The sequence below is a fragment of the Primulina eburnea genome, chromosome 2 (assembly GCF_022965805.1).
Source record: "Primulina eburnea isolate SZY01 chromosome 2, ASM2296580v1, whole genome shotgun sequence".
NCBI lineage: Eukaryota > Viridiplantae > Streptophyta > Magnoliopsida > Lamiales > Gesneriaceae > Primulina > Primulina eburnea.
Window position 1 is genome coordinate 22,805,538 of NC_133102.1, and position 26,640 is coordinate 22,832,177.

At 42.4% G+C, this 26,640-nt stretch overlaps 1 protein-coding gene and 1 long non-coding RNA gene across 3 annotated transcripts in view; both read left to right on the plus strand.

The window, feature by feature from the left end:
• The window catches only part of LOC140824631 (uncharacterized), a 64,227-nt gene that overhangs the window by 12,502 nt on the left and 25,085 nt on the right, over window positions 1-26,640 (plus strand). The gene's annotated exons all lie outside the window — the stretch shown is intronic.
• Window positions 1,825-3,938, plus strand: LOC140824630 (uncharacterized). The gene is made up of 6 exons (XM_073186199.1): window positions 1,825-2,152; window positions 2,238-2,447; window positions 2,726-2,842; window positions 2,927-3,400; window positions 3,471-3,725; window positions 3,809-3,938. Exons 1-4 carry the CDS (start codon window positions 1,826-1,828, stop codon window positions 2,984-2,986), a joined length of 714 nt encoding a protein of 237 aa, XP_073042300.1. The 5' UTR covers window position 1,825; the 3' UTR covers window positions 2,987-3,400; window positions 3,471-3,725; window positions 3,809-3,938.

The following is a 26,640-nucleotide window of genomic DNA, read 5'->3' on the forward strand; positions in this document are numbered from 1 at the left end:
AAACTAGGACGTTTCCACTCGTTAAGTGAGAACCACTTGGAAAGTCCTTTATGGAGGGTTGTTCAGTGCACTCTACCAGGAGCACCTATCTGCATGCTCGGAAATCACAATGTCCCCTACCAATGAAACATGGTACTCACATCGCAGATACTAGTCTCGAACTCTAGCGGCCTATATCCTTCTTAGCGGCGGCTGAATCGACTAGGAACTGTTTAGAATATACAGTATTCCAAATATGAGTTTCATGATACTCATCATATGAGCATCTCATATTCTTTCTACTATTTGTATATTCAAGGGCTTTATCTATGCAACTAGCATGGGTATACAGATAAACATTTGCCAAAACAATAATTTCAAATATTATTAAAATAAAGATTGCTTATACATAGAGTTTCATTGTGAACACTCGGCCAACACTTGGCTCGATGGGCACCTACTCTAACACCAGTTTGGTTTAGGCATATGTATCCATTTGAAAGATTCATGAAGATATTGAAAGGCTATGTGCAAAATTGCAATCGGCCTGAAGGGTGTATAGCCGAACGTTATATTGCTGAAGAGGCTGTGGAATTTTGCTCGGACTACATGTCTAGTATAGATACAATTGTTATCCCATCAATGCATCGGAGAGTACAACTCACTAAGCCTCTGTCTGGTACAGTAATGCACTACACTAGTGATGATGAGTTGAATCAAGCACATCGTTATCTACTGGAAAATGATGTTAACGTTGAGCCTTATATCAAGTAATTTATTTGACTTAGTAATACTTTCTTGCTATTCTTTTACATTCAATTGGTTAACTTATCCTTAATCATTTCATCAGGGAACACATGACATTTTTGGATGCGAAATTTCCCCATAAAGCAAAGTCCAAAAGGTGGTTACAAGATGAGCATAACCGAACCTTTATTAACTGGTTACGTGATACTATAAGTTGTCTAAAAATCAGTATCATGGAGTTTTTTTAAAACTTAGGGTTAAATTTTAGCACTTTGTGAAATATAGGTTGCAAGTGCAGTTGGCAATTCCATTCGTGATATTTCAGAAAGATTGAAGTGGGTAGCGCGCGGACCTAGCAAACAAGTGTTAAAGTACTCTAGTTATTTGATTGATGGGGTCACTTTTCATACAAAAGAGCGAGATGATGTACGAGTTGTGAAAAATTCCGGAGTAAGCTTAGTCGCAGCGACAATGCAAGTTGCTAGTGCAATGGATAAAAATCCAGTTGTGTCAGACATGATTTTTTATGGAGTCAAGAAATATGGGAACTTGATTACCAAATGTTTCAAATTCCAATGTTTAAATGTAATTGGGTTGAGAATATTAACGCTATTAAGGTTGATGATCTTGGTTTCACGTTGGTAAACCTGAAGAAAATTTGATTCAAGTCTGACTCTTTTATCTTGGGCAGTCAAGCAAAGCAGGTGTTTTACATTGAAGATCCTCAAGATCCTGCATGGCATGTTGTACTTGCAAGTCCCACAAGAGAGTATATTCACTACATGAATGGTTATGAATTGGAGAATGATGTATCCCACTATCAATGTTTTACACGAGGGTTTATATCAATGGATGTTGATGGAATAGATGAAAATGAACCGCCATGCATTTGTGAAGATTGTGATGGGTATTGGGTTGACAATAATTAAGTGCAATCCTAAATGACTTGAACCAGCATAATAGGTTACATTCCTTTACTGTTCTGCATATTACATTTTCATGTAGAAAGAAAAATAAAGAACTGAGTACTAATTTTTTTATGACATGCGTTGCATAATGCATTTTTCTGATTGCCTAAAAAATTGTAAATGATTGCAGGATGTCAAAGAACGAGAAGCCTAAACAAAATACTGCATATTCTGCCAATGACAATAGTTGTGGGGGCAAAACAATTTTGGAATCTACAGAGACGGAAACAACAAAATCATCTAGAGGTCGTACACGTTTGGATAGGCTTGTTAGGCAAAGGGTTCATGGAATCAGAAAGGATGTAAGGTTCAATAAATTGGGACAGCCAGTTGGAGAATTTGCAGGTGAGATGCAAAGTTATATTGGAGTTCTTGTTCGAGAAAAGGTAAAGATAAGTTATCAGACTTGGAAAATGGTTCCAAATGATGTCAAAGATTTAATATGGGAATCGGTTAATGTAAGTTATAATGTTTTGACTATTTTAATTATTTTTCGTATGGTTATGATATGTTTAATGTTTTGGGTTAATATGACTTCTACAGCTGACGTACAATGTTGATCAAAGCTGGAAGAAGGGATGTCTGGAATCTGCAAATAACAAGTGGCGACAGTTTAAAGCTTTTCTCACTCAAAAGTTCATTCTTAGCAAGCGGGATAACACTGAGGATTTGAAAGAACCACCTACTGGGTTTGGTATTACACGAGATGATTGGAGTTCATTTGTAATCAGTCGCTTTTCTGATGACTTCATGGTAAGATTCTTAATTTGCTATTTTCAAATTAGTAGACCATAACAAATTATTTCTATTGACATATGATATATGTGGGAAATTTTCAATTAACTAGAAATTGCGTGATGAACAAAGAAGAGAAGAAAGCAAAACATATACCCCCATCATATGTCTCGCAAAGGATATGCACGTTTCGCTGACGAAATAGTAAGTATGAGAAACTGAGTTAATTCGGAAAGTTTACTAAGTCCATGCTATGTGATTTTTAAATTTGTTGATAACATACATATTGTTTGTAGGCAGATGAGTTATGTGACGATGATGATATAAATAGAGCAATTATGTGGAAGAAAGGACGGGTCAATAAGAAGGGTCAATATGAAGGCGATGAGTTGAAATCGGCAATAGAAAAGATTGTAAGCAAACAATACATGAAAATGAATAATTTTTATTCATTATAACTGTTTTTAGTAACTATCTTGTTATTTTGTGCATGATAGGATGGTTATGTGAAACAAAAAATCGAGGGTACGTTGCAATATGAAGAGGGAAAAAAATGATATCCTTACGAAAGCACTGGATTCATATAAACATTCTGGTCGTGTGAGAGGTGTTGGAGGTCATATCACTCCAAGCATCTACTTTAATATTGGTAGAGTATGGAAGAGTCCTTTTGGTGATGACCATATATTTCTTAATCAAACAAAAGAGTTGATGGAGGCGAAGATATTATTCTCAGAACAAGATGCACGCATCGCAGAACAAAATGCACGCATATCAGATCAAGATGCACGCACACAGAGACTTGAAGAAATGTTCAAAAAGGGTGCAAGCAACTTTGACATTGAAGAAAAAGGTATTTGCTCAGTAAAGTTGCATCCCATGAGTGACGATAAAATAAAAAGAGTGTCTCGAACTATGCAACTTCGCATGATGATGACGTGAAAACTTTGAGCAATGATGAGTTTTTGCAGGTATCTCATTATTGCAATTGTCCTTGACTATGATTTGTATCAATTTATAACATGACTATTTGTTTTCTAGGGCAAGCCGATTGCATTGGCATTGGAATCTAGGACCAACATTGTTGCCTACGGTACAATTGTCCATGTCAATGCGGATGATAAATTATTTCATGGTGTTCCATCACCCATTACTTTCATGCACGTATCCATTGATAATGCTGTGGACAAATTAGCACATTTTCCATTTCCAATTCCAAACGAATGTGATACTGTTGGTGATGCTGTTGGAACACATGTAGCATGGCCAGCACACTTCGTAGTAATTCAAGATGAGGTAATTGTCAATTTATATTTAAATTTAAACTATCATAAATAATTCAATATTGCAGCTAACATATGTACATTTGCAATGTTTAGAAGCTTCAAAAGAAGAAAAATGTCGACCACAGAAATAAGATTGGTTTGTCTTCAAGTGTGCCAAGATCTTTACATCTTTTGTATTGTTATTGTAAACGTGCTCTAACCTATGAACAAAATTTATCACTGCTTTTTGATCATGATTTATTTGACGAGAGTTACGAATTACTTCTGCACCTTGAATGTAACGTACCGTACTTTTACTACTTGAAATTTGCGGAAAATTAAAAATTTTAATCGAATAAAACATCCGTACGGTCGTCACCCAACATACATAAAATATCTTTAAAATAATCCATCACCAAATAAAAGTTTGCTAAAAGAACGCTGTCTCAAAACGTCTCACATTCAAATCAAAACATCAGAGTATTTTAAAAATTTGCATAAACATAAACTTGCGGTCCTCGGGTTTAGCCTGCCGCTCAGCCCAAGCCTGCCCCTTGGTCGCCACCTCCTGTCTCCTGCTCATCGTACTCACCTGCATCGATCAAGTCTAGTGAGTCTAAAGACTCAACACGTATAAACTGGAATAACGAGTACTACATAATAAAAATCACATGCACTTTAAAATAGGACATACATAATTTGAAGCTTGAACATACGTACATACAAAACTAGACGTGCCATCAACATAAACTTTCATAAACATACTGCATACGTAAACATACATAACTTCATCATTTTGCGTAGAGGCATGTTTCAAAGCAAGTGACCCATAACATAAAAGAGCCTGATCAGACTATACCACAGTACTGGGATGACAGGGACGTATCCACTGCCACATACATAAGATCCCCGTTCATAATTTAATGGGCTGGTTGGTCCCCGTTCATAATTTAACGCTTTCAAACCATGATCTAACCCGTTCATAATTTAACGGGCGGATTGGTCCCCGTTCATAATTTAACGCTTTCCAATCCTTAACTTTCTTTGGTCACGAGACAATTAGCATACCTCAAAAACTTAAAATATTTTCTTTGCACGTCATACATACTTACTTGGCGTTGAGGGATTCGTTGGACTTCAACTGGGGCCGTTGCTGCAACATACTAACGTGAATTTCATACTTAACTTGCATTACTTAGACGTAGAAAACTCATGCTTACTCTCAAGCTCAATCATATCTTAGGACCTTCTACAATTTCCCACGACACGCCCTTAATAATCCTTGCACTAACCCATAACATCAAACTTAAAATGAACTTACAAATATTTCCCAAAAACAAGGGTACACGGACCCCGTGCTTGGGTCCGGGAGAGGGTCCGTGTACGTACTGCCTAGAATGTGTCGGAAAACGGAAGGGGCACGGACCCCGTGCTTGGGTCCGGATGGGGGTCCGTGTAGGTACTGCATGACAAGTGTCTCGAAAAGGAAAGGACACGGACCCCGTGTGAGGGTCCGGGTTGAGGTCCGTGTGGCTACTGTCTTGGAACACCAAATGGAAAACAAGGGCACGGACCCCGTGCTCGGGTCCGTGTGGGGGTCCTGTCTGCACACTGTACGAAGAAACCTGCGAGAAACTTATGCACATGCCTACACACCCAAATTGACACTTGAACACTATGATTCAACACCTTAAGGACACCATAACATTGCATAAAACTTATATAAACACTTCAAGATACGACGTCCACCATACTACCCAATACAACGCTAATTAGCAATTAACATTAATCGAGTTCCTACGACTTTAAACTAACTCAAACGCCTAACGACGTCCAACAAAACCTTGAAAAATACAACAAACCTCAATACTAACATACTCCTACGCAGCAACGATCGCCCGTCGATTTCCAACGAAGCCTGCAACACTGAAACTTCAAAAATTATCAATATCAAAACTTTTCTGAAACGCAGTTTGAGCAGTCCCACGAAAAACGCCATACCTCACTCAATATTTGTCCAAAAATTTCGAACCATATATCAAATCGAAGGTATCGAAAAGTTCTACGTTTTTGCCGTTGAAAGTTTTCTCAAAATATGAACAGAAAAATCGCAGTATTTGAAAAGACAGCAAAAAACGAGTTTTAGATCTAAAATTTTACCCTCGAAATTGATCCGATCTATAATCCGCTCAAAATACTAACATGATACATAACTTTTACGCATAAAAATCAACGCAACGCATAATATGACTTGATCGACACAGCAAGAACAGAATATACGTGCCTTTATGACGATAACGTTACCGAAAGACGACACCGAAGCGGAGATGGAGAGAGGCTTGATCCGGGACGAACGTGGCACCGTTTTTCTTGAATAAAATGCAACGAAATTGCTGGAAATGATGGGGGAAGGGGGCGGCTGCCTATGCTCTCAAGAACCCTAACTTCTCTCTCAAAAATAATAATAAAACTTGAATGCTAGAGTGTGTGTGTGTTTAGGCGTGTTACAGGTGTGTGTAAAAGTGGGTTTGTGTGTGTGCGTGTGTATTAAATAAATTAGGAGACTAACTTTTGTTTAATTAAAATAATAGTCTACTAATCAAAACATTAACTCACACTTAACTTTTAAATAAAACTCTTTAATTAAAATATAACACACCAAACTAGACTTTGAAAGTTTAAAGGTCTTAAAATTACTAATTAAATATTTAGGCTCAAAAATGCTAAAAATCAGTAAATTATTTAAAATACCCCCACTCTCAACTTAAAATAAAATACCTTCTTTTAAATTGCCAAAAATCGTCCCCGGGTCTTTTCCTCAATCCCGCCTCGAATAATCGCCTGAAACATGAAACTCGAAAGACATTTAACGTGCATTACATAAACGTAATTAAATTAAAAATAATGCATTCAAATAATTATGCATGACTAAACTCTTTTAACATAAATTAAATGCTTTAATAATTTAAATAGATGCATGGGTTATACGTGTACGAAATTGGGCTCTACAGTTCCTCCCCCACTTATATAAATTTCTTCCTCGAAATTAAGTCTTACCGAACAACTCCAGGGTAGCGAAGTCTCATATCTGTCTCTGACTCCCAAGTGGCCTCTTCCACTGATTGGTTTAACCACCGAACTTTGACTAGCTTAGTCACTTTGTTCCGAAGTCTGCGCTCCTGCCTGTCTAGGATTTGGACTGGTTTCTCCTCATAAGACAGGTCTGGAGTCAACTGTAACGGCTCATAACTCAGAACATGAGAAGGATTAGCCAAATATTTTCTCAGCATCGAGACATGGAACACATTGTGCACCCCAGCCAGATTCGGCGGAAGGGCTACACGATAAGCTAGTGTCCCAACTCTGTCCAAAACCTCGAACGGTCCAATAAACCTCGGACTCAACTTGCCTCTTTTTCCAAATCTCATCACACCCTTCATGGGTGCTATCTTGACGAAAACGTGATCACCCACTGAAAATTCGAGATCTCTCCTCCTCTTATCAGCATAACTCTTCTGACAGCTTTGGGCAGTCTTCATTCTCTCACGAATCTTGACCACCACGTCTGCAGTCTGCTGAACTATTTCTGGCCCAAGATCTGTTCTCTCACCAACCTCATCCCAATGAACTGGTGATCTGCACTTTCTCCCATACAGTGCCTCATAGGGGGCCATACCAATAGATGCTTGGAAGCTGTTGTTGTATGTGAACTCCATTAGAGGTAGTCTAGACTCCCAAGATCCTTGAAAATCAATCATGCACGCCCTTAGCAAATCCTCTAAAATCTGAATCACTCGCTCAGACTGGCCATCTGTCTGCGGGTGAAAAGCTGTACTAAAAAGCAACTTCGTCCCCATAGCTGCATGTAAGCTCTTCCAGAAGGACGATGTAAACCTCGGGTCCCTGTCGGACACAATAGAGACTGGGAAACCATGCAACCGGACGATCTCCCGGATATAAAGATCCGCATACTGCGTCATGGAGAAGGTCGTCTTCACTGGCAGAAAATGCGCTGACTTAGTGAGTCGGTCCACTATAACCCAAATGGAGTTCGATCCTCTGACTGATCTCGGTAATCCAACCACAAAATCCATAGTAATGTTCTCCCACTTCCACTCGGGAATGGGTAGTGGCTTAACCAATCCTGCTGGCCTCTGATGTTCAGCTTTTACTTGCTGGCAAGTGAGACATTCTGATACAAATCTACGGATGTCTCGCTTCATCCCTGGCCACCAATACAATAACTGTAGGTCTTTGTACATCTTGGTGCCTCCTGGGTGAATGGAATACGGAGATGCGTGTGCCTCTGTCAAAATATCCTGTCTGATCGAACCAACACTAGGCACCCACATTCTACCTCTGTATCTCACAATGCCGTCTGAAACTGTGTACAGCACACTGCCCTTGGCTTCGTCTTTCAGTCTCCATTTCTGTAACTGCTCATCTGAAGACTGACCTGCTCGGATTCGGTCTAGCAAATCAGATTTGACTGTCAGATTAGACAGCCCAAGAGCCTTGCCATCACGATAAATCTCTAGACCAAACTTCTGAATCTCCGACTGTAGTGGTCTCTGAGCTGTCAACTGAGCAACAACTGCCACTTTTCTGCTCAAAGCGTCTGCGACAACATTAGCCTTTCCCGGATGGTAGCTAATTTCGCAGTCGTAATCTTTCACAAGTTCTAACCACCGTCTTTGTCTCATATTCAGCTCTTTCTGCGTGAAGAAGTATTTGAGACTCTTGTGGTCGGTGAAGATCTGACATTTCTCGTCGTATAAGTAATGTCTCCAAATCTTCAATGCAAAGACAACAGCGGCTGTCTGGAAGCATAAGCTATGACCCGACCTTGCTGCATCAACACTGCGCCTAATTCGAGCTTAGATGCATCGGTATAAAGCACAAACTCACCTTGCCATGTCGGCATGGCTAGCACTGGCGCTGAAATAAGAGCTTGCTTCAGAGTATCAAAGCTCTTCTGACATTCATCACTCCACACGAATTTAGCATTCTTCTTGGTGAGTGAAGTGAGTGGCACCGCTATGGATGAAAATCCCTTAATAAACTTACGGTAGTAGCCTGCTAAACCCAAAAAGCTGCGGATTTCAGATGCATTCTTCGGCTCAACCCATTCCTTGACAGCCGCTACTTTCGCTGGATCCACCTCGATTCACTGCTAGATACTATATGCCCCAAAAATGCCACCTTTTCTAACCAAAATTCACACTTACTGAATTTCGCAAGTAACTTGCGACTCTGCAATGTCTGTAATACTGTCCTCATGTGCTGGTTATGCTCCTCATGGCTCTTCGAGTATATTAGAATGTCGTCAATGAATACTATGACGAATTGATCGAGGAACGGCTGAAATACTCGGTTCATGAGATCCATGAAAATCGCTGGAGCATTTGTCAATCCAAATGGCATCACCAAGAACTCGTAATGCCCATATCTGGTCCTGAAAGCTGTCTTGTGGACATCTACATCCTTCACTTTCAGCTGATGGTACCCTGATCGAAGATCTATCTTAGAGAACACGGTGGCTCCCTGCAATTGATCGAACAAGTCTTCGATTCTAGGCAAAGGGTATTTGTTCTTGATCGTTACCTTGTTCAGCTCACGGTAATCGATGCACAGCCTCATGCTCCCATCCTTCTTCTTTACAAAGAGCACTGGTGCGCCCCACGGTGAGAAACTAGGGCGGATAAATCCTTTGTCGAGGAGCTCCTGAATCTGCTGTTTGAGCTCTAACATCTCAGCTAAAGCTAATCTGTATGGCGCCTTGGAGATTGGCGCTGTGCCCGGCACGAGCTCGATTGCAAACTCCACCTCTCTCTCTGGTGGAAGGCCGGTGACGTCATCAGGAAAGACGTCTGGAAATTCTTTGACTACTGGCACCTCTGATAAGGATGGAGTGGGCACGTCAGGCGCTGAAATAATACTAGCCAAGAAGGCCTGACATCCCTTGGAGATCAACCTCTTTGCCTGCATGCACGAAATCATGCGAGGAAAGATTCTCCATCTGGCTGGCTCAAAAAGAAATTGCTCCATGCCCGGCGGTCTAACCAAAACTGACCTCTTCTGAAAATCTATCAGAACTCTATTCTTAGTCAGCCAGTCCATGCCCAAGATAATGTCGAATTCTGGCATCGGCAATAGGATTAAATCTGCATATACCAGGTGGCCATGCAGTTCTAGATCGATATCTTTGATCACACTGGTAGCCAACAGCTCTTCCCCTGACGGGACTGTCACTGAAAAGTTCACGTCTAGGCCTATGGACTTGAGGTCCAAATGATTAGCAAACGTGTGGGGACCCGGGCTCTAATTCTTTTCTTTGGGATTTAATGGATCAATAAAATAAAAAGTGGGTCAAATTTTCGCTTTTAACATTCATTTACATGAAAGCTAAACAAGATCATTCTATATTATTCAACGACATAATATACAAACATAAGGTACAATATGTCTGGTTCCAAACCATACTCGACAACTAGTAATTAAATACAGTACATGCCAAAAGTACAACTACTAGTTCTTCTGCTATGCCCGAGATCACCATGCTATGTCCATCTCTCATCCTCTGCGTGACCCAGATCCTGCCCCACCTGTTGTTATGCACACATACAGACATAACAACAGCCGGAAACTCCGGTGAGAACAAATCCCAGTATAAACATGTATACATGCATATAATCAATTAAACATGAAACATGCTATCATGAATGACATCATATGTACATGCAATGCAATGCGAATCAAACCATGTCTGGACTCGACTCGACTAGAACTCTAGGGATCCCGGTGTGAATAAGACGTCAATGACTGTCACCTACCCTCCCACTCGGGGTGACTGTACGTCTTATTCCTAGATTTCGGTCAGAACTGTATCAACGGCTGCAATAAGAGTAATGACTACTCCTAAGCTGAGATACACCGAACATCTAGATAGTTGACAATGACTGTCAACGACTCTCCTATCTTAAATGCAATGACTATCAACCTGTAACAAAGCATGCTTATATTCATATCTGAATATTACAATAATCTTACATGCTTGAATACAATTCTATAATCAAAGCATAATCATGTAACAAGATTTGAATAAAATTCTATAAACAAGTTATAAACATGATACCATATATACAACAATACTAGTATGTGATTTTGGTTTGGGAACTCAAATAATATCTTATTTGAGTTATGGCTTCCCAAACAAACATAGCTTATACCTTTCTTGTTGATTAAATCGAAGTCTCGAAGTCGGGATATAAACTCTGTCACTCCAAATCTGAAATGGCAATGTAGAGACATACAATATCAATTCCCAACTCAATTCAACACCTATCTAATTCTATACGTGATCTTGGTACCGTCGGACGGCATAACGACATGATTTCTCAATACCGGTCTATCCAAATCTCATCATATATCAACATTATGCAATTCTCAACTCATAATCATCATAATATCTATGACAAGATCACACAATCTGCATAATCTCATGCCAATATATGCTGGAAAATCGTAACAATTGCGTATGACATCCGATATTCAACCCGATAGTGAATATACGATGCTCACTATGCCAAGAATACAATATAACTATCATATTCTCATTTCCCAAACATCTGAATTTTGAAACTTGTTGAAATTACATAAAACTTACATCACTTTGTAGATAATAAAGAGAGGAGCTCAAAACCGCAGTTGGATTTGAATTTGGATTGCTAAATCTTGCCAAAGTATAATTTAGAGAACCTAAGAACAAGAATCTCCCTTCCTCTGAAAGCGTCGACTCTGGCTGGAATGAGAAGAATTCGTGCCACCTTTATATATATATTGCATGATTCAAGACACATGGCAAATCCTTGGATGTACACGGCTCTCGCTCGGGCGGTCAAAAGTTGCCGCCCGAGCGAGTAATTCTCGGCCCTCGCCCCACTCCAGCAGCCTCGCTCGGGCGGTCAAAAACATCCGCCCGGGCGAATGACTCCCGACCCTCTTCTCCTAGGCACTCTCGCTCGGGCAGTCAAAAACGTCCGCCCGGGCGAGTCACTTTCGCCCAACACTATTATTATCTCAATTTAATCTTAAAATAACCTGGTTATAATCATGTCCACTCAAAATCAATAATCTCAAACTAACAAGTTATAAAATCTTGGGCATTACATTTCTCCCCCTCTAAGACATAAGTTCGTCCTCGAACTTGATATAAATCAATTAGAGTATTTAAAACAGCATTACCATCTAAAACTGAATAAATACTCACATCATATAAATAACTCAGGGTGTTTCTGTCGCATATTTGCTTCTGTCTCCCATGTCGCTTCTTCGATGCCATGACGACTCCACTGAACTTTCACAAGTGGAATAATCTTCGTTCTGAGTTGCTTATCTTTCCGATCAAGAATCTGTATCGGTTGTTCAACGTAGCTTAAAGTCTGATCAAGCTCAGCTTCGTCAGGACGAATGACATGAGACACATCAGGCATGTATTTACGCAACATCGATACATGAAAGACGTCATGTATCCCAGATAGAGAAGGAGGAAGAGCCAGTCGATATGCTCGATCGCCAATCTTCTCTAGAATCTCGTAAGGACCGACGTATCTAGGAGACAACTTTGCACGTTTGCCAAATCTGACAACGCCTCTGAAGGGGGAAATTTTTAGAAACACCCTGTCTCCTTGCTCAAATACTAACGGTCTACGTCTGATGTTGGCGTATTTCGCTTGTCTGTCTTGCGCCGTTTTCATCCTCTTCTGAATGACTTTCACTTTTTCTGTCATGTCACGAATCATATCTGGCCCAAGTTCTGGTACCTCTGAGATGTCATCCCAGTATAGCGGAGATCTGCACTTTTTGCCATATAACGCTTCAAACGGTGCCATCTCAATGCTCGTCTTATAGCTATTATTGTAAGAGAATTCACAAAGAGGTAGGGAATCTTGCCAACTAGTGCCAAAATCTAGCACTACGGCTCTCAACATATCCTCTAAAGTCTGGATAGTCCGCTCTGACTGTCCGTCTGTCTGAGGATGATACGCAGTACTCAGGTGTAATGTCGTACCTAAGGCCTGCTGTAGACTATGCCAGAAGTGTGAACTGAATCGTGGGTCACGATCTGATACGATAGACTTCGGCACACCATGTAATCTGACTACCTCTCGAACATATATCTCCGCCATCTGATCATGTCTGTAGGTCATTCTGTATGGAATGAAACAAGCAGATTTGGTTAATCTGTCAATAATAACCCAAATCGCATCGCAGCCCCTGGATGATCGTGGTAACTTCGTCACAAAATCCATGGAAATGTGATCCCATTTCCATTCTGGAATGGCTAAACTTTGAAGTAATCCACCAGGCTTCTTCCTCTCAGCTTTCACCTGTTGGCAGTTTAAGCATTTAGACACATATTTGGCGATGTCTGACTTCATCTGCTTCCACCAGAACTGTGTCTTCAAATCATTATACATCTTTCTGCCACCAGGATGGATGCTGAACCGACTGCAGTGCGCTTCGGACATAATCTGATGTCTCAAGTCTGAAACATCTGGCACAACAAGACGGTTATTGACGTACAAAACATGTTCACGCACCTGATATTCTGACAAGTGTCCTGATCTGATCATTTGAATTGATCTTTGCACATTCTGATCTGTTCTTTGTGCTTCTTTGATCCTCCGGATCAGGTCTGGCTCAGCTTGAATAGTAGTGAGTCGTAGTGGCTTCTTATCCGTATCAAATTCTAGTCCAGAGAAACAGCAATTTTCAACAAGCTTCGTAACACCTATCGTCGATAAGGATAAGGAACAAACCTTTCGACTCAAGGCGTCTGCTGCTGCATTTGACTTCCCTGGATAATATTTGATTTCGCAATCAAAATCTTTTAATAGATCAAGCCATCTACGCTGCCTCATGTTCAATTCTGACTGAGAAAATAGATACTTCAGGCTTTTGTGATCGGAGTAAATCTCAAATTTCTCGCCATAGAGATAATGACGCCAGATCTTTAGTGCAAATACGATAGCCGCCAATTCAAGATCATGAATGGGGTATCGAGTCTCGTGAGTCTTCAACTGTCTTGAGGCATATGCGACCACATGACCTCGCTGCATAAGAACACATCCCAAACCTCTGTGAGAGGCATCACAATATACAACGAAATCACCCATACCTGAAGGAATCATCAGGACAGGTGCGCTGGTCAGCCTCTTCTTCAATTCTAGAAAGCTAGACTCACACTCCTCAGACCATAGGAATGGTGCATTCTTCTGTGTCAATTGCGTAATTGGCTTCGCAATACGGGAGAAATCATGGATGAATCGTCTATAGTATCCTGCTAGACCCATGAAACTGCGTATCTCTGGCACGGAAGTCGGTCTCGGCCAACTGATCACAGCTTCCACTTTACTCGGATCTACAGAAATACCATCTCCAGATATGATATGTCCCAAAAAGACAACTCGATTCAACCAAAATTCACACTTGGACAATTTGGCATACAATCTCTCATTTCTCAGTGTCTGCAACACAATTCTGAGATGTTCTGCATGCTCATTCCTGTTCTTAGAATACACCAGAATGTCGTCGATAAAAACAATAACAAAATCGTCCAAATACCTCTGAAAGATCTGATTCATCAAGCCCATAAATACCGCCGGAGCATTTGTTAAACCAAAAGGCATAACCATAAATTCGTAATGCCCATACCTGGTTCGAAATGCTGTCTTCGGTATGTCTACATCTCGAACTCTGAGCTGATGATATCCGGATCGCAAGTCAATCTTAGAATACACAGAGGATCCCTGCAACTGATCAAATAGGTCGTCGATCCTAGGCAAAGGATATTTATTCTTGATCGTTGCCTTATTCAACTGCCTGTAATCGATACACAACCGCATCGATCCATCTTTCTTTCGCAGGAATAGCACCGGAGCGCCCCAAGGAGATACACTAGGTCTGATATATCCCTTGGCTAGAAGATCTTCCAACTGTGCCTTCAATTCTTTCAATTCTATCGGTGCCATCCTATACGGAGCTCTCGAAATAGGAGTGGTACCTGGAATCAAATCAATACTAAAATCTACCTCTCGCACTGGAGGTAACCCTGGAATCTCCTCTGGAAACACATATGCAAATTCCCGTACTACTGGCAAATCTGCCAATGTCGGGCTAGATTTCTGTACATCTACGACATACACAAGGAACCCATCTGCTCCTTTCTGTAACAGCTTATTCATAGACAAAGCCGAAATCAAGGGAATCCGAGATCTGGAACCCTTTCCGTAGAATTTCCACTCGTCTGTCATTTCTGGTCTGAATCTGACAATCTTGTGGAAACAATCCACGGTGTGTAATGCCCAGAACACTGAGTGATCATTCTGAATTGATAGATATGCTATGAGCAATGTGCATAGAGATAAGAAATAAGAGATAAAGAAGTTTGGCTTAAAATGTAGAATTATGCCATTGTAATTCGAAGTCACAGTGCACCCGCAGTGCTTGTAGACACCGCACCCGCGGTGCATGGACAGTAAGTTGGCTAAAATTTCCGTAGCAACACCGCACCCGCGGTAGACTTAGACCGCTCCCGCGGTGCTGAGACCGCACCCGCGGTAGTTACATGACCGCACCCGCGGTCTATGTTCTGAATGTTTTGATAGTTCTGCCGAAGCCATAGCGCACCCGCGCTACTAGAGTTACCGCACCCGCGGTCATACTTCCGAGAAATCCACTCTCCTCCTAAACGTGACATGTGGCATAGTATATATACATAAAGATGCTGAGTCGACTTATTCTTCATTTCCAGCTTTCAGAAACGAGATTTCCTCCCATAAGCTTCAAGGTTTTCACGCTTTCAAGTTAGATTTCTCAAGATTTAGCCATCCAAATTGTATTCCGAGTGGAGATTATTGTTCCTTGCATCGAAAGCTTCAAAAGGGTATACTTTGTATTCAGTTCTAACATGTTTTAAGAATTTCATGTAAGGGAAATGCTATTATAATTGTAGATAGTTGTTCTGGTGAAGATTATGAATTTGTAATCGAAAACGGAACAAAGAAATGATATCGTATGCATTTCCTATGAATTTCAGCATGTTTAGATGTAAGCTGTACCGATTGTGAGTATGGTTTTGTGTATATGATTGAGAATAAGATAATGTTAATATTGGTTGAGAATTGGATTGACCGGTATCGAGAATTACGTCGTTATGCCGTCAGATTTTATTGAGATCACGTAGTGACTTGGTTATGTGTTGATTTAGATTAGAGATTGATAGATTGTGTATCAACATTTCCATTTCAGATTCGTCTGGACGACTGTGACAGCGATTGTGCGACGAAAGGTATAGTACATGTTTTGTTTGGGGAATCACGACTCAAATGAGATCACATTTGAGTTTCCCAACCAAAATCACATACTTGTTTTATTGTTCATACCTTGATATTATTATGATTGTTATAGATTGGTTTATAGAACTTGTATGCAGATCTTGCTATGCTTTGTTTACAGATCATGTAGCATTGCATTATGCTTGTTTACAGATTTTGTATTCATGCATTAAGATAGGGCAGTCTGGAGATCAGGCAGACTACTAGATGTTCGGCGATATCTCAGCTTAGGGGAAGATCACCGCCCCTATTGTAGACGCGGATACAGATCAGGCCGAAGTCTAGGAATAAGACGTACAGCACCTCGATTGGTAGGGTAGGTGACAGCCAGTGACGTCTTATTCACAACGGGATCCCTAGAGTTTTAGTCGAGTCGCATCTAGACATGATTAGATTCGCATTGCATGATTATATATGAATGACATTCATATTAGCATGTTTCATGTTTTAGATTGTTGTATTGCATGTATACATGTTTATACTGGGATTTGTTCTCACCGGTTTTCCGGCTGTTGTTATGTCTGTATGTGTGCATAACAACAGGTGGGGCAGGATCTGGGTCACGACAGAGATGAGCGATGGACATAGCGTGGTGATCACGGGCCTAGCAGATGGACTAGTAGAGTTACTTTTATCTTGTACTGTATTTCACTACTAGTTACAGAGGATGGATTAAAACAAGAAATGTTGTATCCTATGTTTGTATATTATGTTTGCATGTTGTAAAATAAATAAAGAACTGATGTTGTTTAGTTACATTTGAGGAATGTAAAAAGCGAAAATTTGACCCACTTTTATATTATTGATCCATTTAATCCCAAGAAAAAGAATTAGAGCCCGGGTCCCCACACGGTGGCTCTGTACTTTGTTAACATGTCAATTCCAACAATACAATCAAAATCATCTAACCCGAGTACTATGCAATCTAGATCAATTTCATGACCCTCAAATCGTAAGATGCAATGTCTAACCGTGGTCACAGCTATCAAACCACTTCCCAACGGAGAAGTAATAGACACAACATCTAACAAAGACTCCACAGGCAGAGAATGCAATAATGCAAATCGTTCTGATATGAATGTATGCGATGCGCCCGTATCTATCAATATATAAGCAGGATAACCGCAAAGAGAACAGTTACCTGCTATGACATCATCTGGGGCATCCTGCGCTTGCTCTTCAGTCAAGGCAAACACTTGAGCCTGTTGTCTCTGAGGCTGACTCCCGGTTTGACCACCTCTGGCTCGAGGCTGGGTCTGTGCAGGTGGCGGCTGAAATGAGTGAACAGATGAAACTTGCCTCTCAGGCTGTGTAGTGACCCGTTCCAGAGTCACCTACTAATCAGAACTTAAGCATGCAAAATTAACATTTAAAACTGAATCAGGTAAACAGCGGAAAAACTGTAATACAACCCAATCGAATCTGTAAGTACAAAATACTTAAACAACCAGATCGAACTAAATACCAAGAACAAATACCAACAACTACAGGTCAACCTCTGCCAGCTCCCTGTCCACTCCCTCCTGGACCGTCCAACCTGAGACCTTCCCCATCGAATAGGGTGTCCAAAACAGAGATAAACCGAGGATGTGAGCATAAAACGCTCAGCACCGAAAGCATGAGTATACAAGACTATGACATGCATGTATGCAAAATGTACTGGATACCAGGATCTGGGTATAACGAAATACTGCTCAGACAAATGACGTCAAGGTATGTAGCACTCTGCGCCGTCGCACCAGGAGGTGGCTCCCATACCAAAATAAACCTGTGGATATACCGGTGACCTGACCACCGTCGGCCAACGGGGTCCAACCATCCACAACAAACGAGGGCTGAGCACCCTCTCAACAGGCTATCTCAAAGATAATCAGGCTCAACATGATTATGCAAATGCCGCATAATAAACCATGCATCATATGACAGATAATAATGCAACATATAAACATGCAACACATAGTAAAGCATACTCAATCCTGCTATCTCGGATAGTACTTTCGTACCTCAAACCAGTAGATCCTAGCAATCAGCCCTAGAATCAAGCCTACAATCCAAGTGATACCATATCACTAAACCACATCTAAAAGCCTTAACTAGACTAATAGATACTCCCAAATCTCAAAGAGAACCCAGAACTATACCTGCGTCCGTAGTCAGCCCACTGATGCCGCTAGCCCCCAACTAGAGCACAGCTCCGCTACAAAACCAGTAGCTCCCCGCTAGTGCCCGAACCTCGGGAAAAGACTAGAAACCCATCAGAAACGACTAAAACGCTCTGGAACTCTCGGAATTGGCGAGTGAAAAGTGAAGCCTCGCGCTTCTATTTATAGACAACGATCGGACGATCCGATCCACTTCGGACGCTCCGATCCGGTACACTTCGGACGATCCGATCCACTTCGGACGATCCGAACATTGCATGTCTTCCACGTGTCCAGCCACCTGTCTTCGGACGATCCGAACCCTGATCGGACGATCCGAACTCTGACATGACATGACTCGTCTGACTCCGAACAGAACGGTCCATCCGAACCCACTTCGGACGATCCGAACCAACTTCGGACGATCCGAACCCGGTTCGGTCCTTCCGATCCCACCGAAATACAATTAATCCAATAATTAACTCAAATTAGGCATCGGGATACTACATTCTCCCCCTCTAAAAAGGATTTCGTCCGCGAAATCGAGTCTGAAGAATGACAATTCTGAACAACAATACATTCAACTTAAGAATGAATTACAACTGAAAGCACAACTGAAATTACAATCATAACTGAAAATACTACAACTAGAACATCTCTGGATGCTCTGACCGCATGCGACTCTCTAGTTCCCAAGTAGCTTCTTCAGTACCTCGGCGCTGCCACTGCACTAAGACAAGAGGAATAGTCTTATTCCGCAGTACCTTATCCTTTCGGTCTAAGATCGAAACCGGTCTTTCTACAAAAGACAAATCCGGATTCAGCCGAACTTCTGTTGGATGCAAAACATGAGACTCATCCGCTACATATCGTCTCAACAAGGACACATGAAACACATTGTGAACACTAGACAGATACGGTGGCAAAGCTAATCTGTAGGCCAAATCTCCCACACATTCTAAGATCTCAAAAGGACCAATGAATCTTGGAGATAGCTTACCCTTGAGACCAAATCTCAGAATCCTCCGGAAAGGTGATACTTTGAGAAACACTTTCTCGCCTGCATCAAAATGAAGAGGTCTGCGCTAGGTGTTCGCATAACTCGCTTGTCGATCCTGAGCAGTCTTGATCCGCTGTTTGATCACAAGAACTTTGTCCATGGCCTGCTGAATCAATTCTGGACCCTCGACCTGTCGTTCTCCGACTTCCTCCCAGAACAGAGGAGTACGACAACGTCGACCATACAATGCTTCAAACGGAGACATACCAATACTCCTGTGAAAACTGTTGTTGTATGCAAACTCTATCAGTGGCAAATGATCCTGCCAAGCTGGCCCGAAATCCATCACACAAGATCTCAACATATCCTCAAGAGTACAAATAGTTCTCTCTGACTGACCGTCAGTCTCTGGGTGATATGCAGTACTCAAACTCAAGGTAGTGCCCAAAGTTTGCTGAAAGCTGCCCCAAAATCTAGATGTAAATCGAGGATCTCTGTCACTAACGATACTCACAGGCACACCATGAAACCGTACAATCTCCTGAATGTACAACCATGCCATCCGATCGAAAGTGAAATCTCTGTTATACGGAAGAAAATGGGCAGACTTAGTAAGCCGATCCACTACCACCCAGATAGCATCTCTATTCCCCACAGACATAGGCAAGTGAGTCACGAAGTCCATCGTGATATGCTCCCACTTCCACTCCGGAATAGGAAGATTCTGCAACAAACCTCCAGGTCGTCGATACTCAGCCTTCACTTGCTGACAGACTAGGCACTTGGAGACATACTGATAAACATTACGTTTCATGCCTTTCCACCAAAATCGAGTCCTCAAATCCTTATACATCTTGTTGCTTCCCGGATGAACACTCAACTTGCTACGATGAGCCTGGGACAAAATGTAAGGCTCGAGAATTATCAACTGGCATTGATGCTAGACTCATAGAAGTAAGAATGCATGACGTTTAAATGAGATTTTGAGCAGCAGGGCCGAAGCCACATCGCACCCGCGGTGTTAAGACTACCGCCCCCGCGGTGTAGGTGATAGAAAATTGGGAGATTTTGCGAAGTAACACCGCACCCGCGGTGCGCGCAAGACCGCACCCGCGGTGCTGAGACCGCACCCGCGGCGGTGCAAGCGCCGCACCCGCGGTGCGTGAATTTCCGAAAATGGCATGGCTGCCGAGAGCTCAGCGCACCCGCGTCCTTACACTGCCGCACCCACGGTGGTGCGTGTCACTTGGAAAATATAACACTCGTCTCTTTGCCATGCATATATGATATGTGTCATTTCCTCTTTTATTCAGAACCTGAGAGTCGAGGGAAGGCTGGGAAGAAAGCTTCATGTTCTTTTGATCTTCAACTTGAGAGTTTGCATGATTTAGCCATCCGATTTATATTTCGAGTTAAGATTTGTGATCCTTGCATCGTTGGCTACGAAAGGATGTAAGTTTTATATAATTCCAGCATGATTCGAAATTCATATGGTGGAGAAATTATGTTTTGAGTTGAGAAATGTGTTATTGGTATATCGAGCATCGTAGATTCGTTATCAGAATGATTTTCGGATATCGTATACTATGGTTCGATTTTCCAGCATGTATGGATCGAGTAGATACAGATTTCAGCATGTATATTGATGTGTTGATGAGATTAGGAATGAATTATGATAGATTATCATTGTTTGAGTTGATCGGTATCGCGAAACTACGCCGTTACGCCGTGGAATTGCATTGGAATCATTTACAGATTTGTACATTGAGTTGATTGAGATATATATGACTGAAGTGCACATTGTTATTGCCATTTCAGATTTGAAGTGACAGGTTTGTCATTTGATTCGAGATCTCGACAGACAGTGCGACAAGAAAGGTATAATTCATGTGGTCACGGGATTGCACAACTCGATTCAGATTTGATACGAGTTTCCCTAAATCACATACTAGATAGTTATTACATTGATTATGTAATGTTTCGTTTATTGATTTATATTCGAGTCTTGAGATAGGAGAGATTGGCAGACTTGCCAAAACTAGACGTTTCGGTGTATCGACGCATAGAAACAGATTTGTTATATGTGTAGACCCTCGATACAGAGTGACCGAAGTCTAGGAATAAGACGTACCGTTGCCCCGAGTGGCTGGGTAGGTGACAGACCGTCTTATTCACACCGGGATCCCTAGATTAGAAAAGAGTCGAGTCAAGAGAGTTGAGTCAAGATTTGAATGTCGAATACAGATTTGTATTCTACTACATGTTTAGATGTATATTCATATTACTTGATTTATGTTATGCATTGTACATGATTTATTACATTGCATGCATCCATGTTTTATACTGGGATATGTTCTCACCGGAGTTATCCGGCTGTTGTCGTGTCTGTATGTGTGCATGGCAACAGGTGGGGCAGGATCAGGGTCACGACGAGGAAGAGAGGGTTGATAGCGTGGAGATCTCGGGCGTGGAAGATTCCTAGTGTTTTCTACTAGACTTGTGGCAATTATGTTTGTAGTTGTCATTTGAACACTAGTGTATGTTTGTACGAACAGACTTGTATGTACATTACGTTGTTTAATTTCTATCGAGATATGTTATGCTTTAGTTAATACATTTGAATTAAAGTTAAAAACAAAATGTTGACCCACATTTTCGAACAAAGATCCAATTAAATCCCAAAAGAATTGAGTTAGAGCCCGGGTCCCCACACAAAATCTCCTCCCTCAAAGTGTCATCCTCCGGTACAACAACACGACCAGATAAGCACAAAAGACCCTCGGACTGATAGTGGAATCCAGAAGTATTATCTCCATCAGCCAACCGAGCTAATTTCTGAACCTTAGAATCAGACATCTGAGCATCTCTAATCCGAGAATACAAAACTGGCTCGGACAAAATAGTAGCTATACGGATACTCTCTGTTCCCTTCCGATTCTTACAATTGAATCCCATCGAACAGAAATCCTGAATAATCCCAGATACAGCACAAGTCTGAAGAGCAGACAATCTCACCTTGCGACTAAGAGCAACGGCCGTGAGATTCGCAGATCCTGTATGATACTTGATCTCACAATCATAATCCTTGAGTAGATCCATCCAACGACGCTGACGCATGTTCAACTCAGCCTGAGTGAACAGATATTTCAAACTCTTATGATCAGTGAAAATCTCAAATCGCTCACCATACAGATAATGGCGCCAGATTTTCAAAGCAACAACGATCGCTGCTAATTCCAGATCACGAACAAGATAGTTCTCCTCATGAGACTTCAACTGTCTCGACGCATAAGCAATCACATGCTCGTTCTGCATCAGAACACACCCTAGTCCCTGTAAAGAGGCATCGGTGTAAACACTGAAACCACCAGATCCAGACGGTAAAGCCAAAACAGGCGCAGATGTCAAACGTCTGTGAAGTTCCAAGAAACTCTCTTCGCACTCTGATGTCCACTCAAAGGAAACATCTTTCCGAGTGAGCTGAGTGAGTGGCTTAGCAATCTGAGAGAAGTTGACAATGAAACGGCGATAATACCCAGCCAATCCCAGAAAACTGCGGATCTCGGCTACTGTCGTCGGACGCGACCAGTTCAATACCGCTTCCACCTTGCTCGGGTCAACTGAAACTCCCTCGCTAGAAATGACATGACCAAGGAATACAACCCTGTCAATCCAAAACTCACATTTACTCAACTTCGCATAAAGCTGATTCTCGCGAAGTGTCTGTAAAATAATCCTTAAGTGTTGTGCGTGTTCTTGCTGATCATGCGAATAGATTAAGATATCATCTATAAACACCACAACAAACTTATCCAAGAATTCCCGAAAAACTCGATTCATCAGATCCATAAAAACTGCTGGTGCATTCGTCACCCCAAAAGGCATAACCAGAAACTCATAATGCCCATACCGGGTCCTGAATGCAGTCTTCGATATGTCTCCCTGATGAACTCGAAGCTGATGATAACCAGACCTTAAATCAATCTTGGAATATACAGAGGTACCTTGCAGTTGATCAAATAAATCATCAATCCGTGGCAACGGATACTTATTCTTTATCGTAGCACGATTCAACTGCCGATAATCTATGCAGAGCCGCATAGAACCATCCTTCTTTTTGACAAAAAGAACTGGTGCTCCCCACGGGGACACACTGGGTCGAATATACCCCTTGTCAAGAAGATCCTGCAACTGCTGTTTCAATTCTTGCATCTCCGATGGAGCTAAACGATAAGGAGCCCTAGAGATTGGTGCCGTGCCTGGCACTAAATCAATGCCGAAATCCACTTCCCGAACGGGAGGAAAACCAGGAATCCCCTCTGGAAAAACATCCGGAAAATCGCAAACCACTGGAATGTCACTGATACCGACACTATCTGCGGACGAATCAATAGCATAGATAAGGTAGCCTTCCCCGCCCGACTCTAAAGCACGACAGGCTTTCAGAGCAGAAACCACAGGCATCGGGGGTCGCGCTCCCTCTCCATAGAAAAACCAACTGTCGCCCTCAACTGGACGAAACTGCACAAACTTCTGATAACAGTCCACAGTAGCTCTAAACACAGTCAGCACATCTATTCCCAGAATGCAATCAAAATCCTCCATCACAAGAATCATCAAATTAGCAGTTAAAACATTACCCTCAAACTCTAGAGGACAACCCAAAACTAGACGTTTAGCTAGCACCGAATGACCCATCGGTGTGGAAACAGATACCACAACGTCCAAAGAAGTGAAAGGTAACGCATGACGCTTAGCAAATCTCGCCGATATGAATGAATGAGATGTACCAGTATCAATGAGAACGTAAGCAGGTAATCCACATAATAAAAACACACCTGCGATAACTCTCTCGTTCTCCTCAGCCGCCTGATCCTGGTTAAGAGCAAAGACCTGCCTTTGAGTACGCGGTCGGAGGTTAGAACCCTGAGTAGACTGTCCCTGCTGCGGCCTCTGATGAACTGAAGCCTGAGAACCAGATCCTGATCCTCCGCCCATCTATGGACAATCTCTCTTCATGTGGCCCATCTCACCGCACTTGTAACAAGCACCCGCAACCCTGCGACAACGCTCCGTCGGGTGATCCTTCCCGCAATGCTGACTCGGGCCCTTCTTCTTCCCAAAATGGTGAACTCCTCCAGATCCAGAGGAAGAAGAAGTAGATCCAGCTTTCTTAAATGCTTGGACGCGGGACCCAAAGAACTAGCAGGACGAGCAGACTGCATGGCTCGACCTCTCAGCAAACTGCCCTCAGCCTGGCGACAACGGTTCACAAGGCCCTCATACGATGTCGGATCATCACAGACAACAACCCGATCAAAAATCATCACGACGGTGTTGACGACGTTCTCGATGCTCTTGACGACGCTCCCGATCGTCGCGGTCTCCCCAGCGTCCAACGCTACCATGACTACTAGCATCGTCGTCAAAACCAGACATCTAGCTACAAAAGTTACCAGAGATTAAACCCAAAAGAACAGTTCTAAATCCCAAAATCTTAATGCATGCTCTGATACCATAAATGTAGTGACCCGTTCCAGAATCACCTACTAATCAGAACTTAAGCATGCAAAATTAACATTTAAAACTGAATCAGGTAAACAGCGGAAAAACAGTAATACAACCCAATCGAATCTGTAAGTACAAAATACTTAAACAACCAGATCGAACTAAATACCAAGAACAAATACCAACAACTACAGGTCAACCTCTGCCAGCTCCCTGTCCACTCCCTCCTGGACCGTCCAACCTGAGACCTGCCCCATCGAATAGGGTGTCCAAAACAGAGATAAACCGAGGACGTGAGCATAAAACGCTCAGCACCGAAAGCATGAGTATACAAGACTATGACATGCATGTATGCAAAATGTACTGGATACCAGGATCTGGGTATAACGAAATACTGCTCAGACAAATGACGTCAAGGTATGTAGCACTCTGCGCCGTCGCACCAGGAGGTGGCTCCCATACCAAAATAAACCTGTGGATATACCGGTGACCTGACCACCGTCGGCCAACGGGGTCCAACCATCCACAACAAACGAGGGCTGAGCACCCTCTCAACAGGCTATCTCAAAGATAATCAGGCTCAACATGATTATGCAAATGCCGCATAATAAACCATGCATCATATGACAGATAATAATGCAACATATAAACATGCAACACATAGTAAAGCATACTCAATCCTGCTATCTCGGATAGTACTTTCGTACCTCAAACCAGTAGATCCTAGCAATCAGCCCTAGAATCAAGCCTACAATCCAAGTGATACCATATCACTAAACCACATCTAAAAGCCTTAACTAGACTAATAGATACTCCCAAATCTCAAAGGGAACCCAGAACTATACCTGCGTCCGTAGTCAGCCCACTGATGCCGCTAGCCCCCAACTAGAGCACAGCTCCGCTACAAAACCAGTAGCTCCCCGCTAGTGCCCGAACCTCGGGAAAAGACTAGAAACCCATCAGAAACGACTAAAACGCTCTGGAACTCTCGGAATTGGCGAGTGAAAAGTGAAGCCTCGCGCTTCTATTTATAGACAACGATCGGACGATCCGATCCACTTCGGACGCTCCGATCCGGTACACTTCGGACGATCCGATCCACTTCGGACGATCCGAACATTGCATGTCTTCCACGTGTCCAGCCACCTGTCTTCAGACGATCCGAACCCTGATCGGACGATCCGAACTCTGACATGACATGACTCGTCTGACTCCGAACAGAACGGTCCATCCGAACCCACTTCGGACGATCCGAACCAACTTCGGACGATCCGAACCCGGTTCGGTCCTTCCGATCCCACCGAAATACAATTAATCCAATAATTAACTCAAATTAGGCATCGGGATACTACAGGCTGAGTCACTGAGGCAGACGACCCTGCAGCCTGAAATCTCGATGCGCCACTTCTCTGAGGACAGACCTTGGTATAATGCCCCGGTTGTTTGCATATGTTACACCTGCCCACTACACCCTGACACTGTTCTGTGGCATGCTTACCTCCACACGTACTGCAATATCCACTCAGCGCCTCCAAACCCTGGCCAAGACCTCTCTGTCTTGACCCGCTGGAGCTCGAAGAACTGCTCCCTGCCCTCTTAAAATGTTTGCCCTTCGCTTTCAACTGATCTTTGCGTCCACTACTACTACCACCACTTTCGAATCGAGGAGGATGTTGTGCTGGAGGTAGTGGCGGTCTCGGACTCGGAGCCACATACGGAACACTCCGTTGTCTCAGCAACCCTGCTTCAGCTCCTTTGGCACGATTCAATGCATCCGAGAAGTTGTTGGGTCTCCCCGTATTTACCAACGTAAAGATATCTGGATTCAGGCCATTTATAAACTGATCTGCCATGGCCTCATCATTACCTGAAACGTGAGGTGCAAAGCGAAGCAAGGAA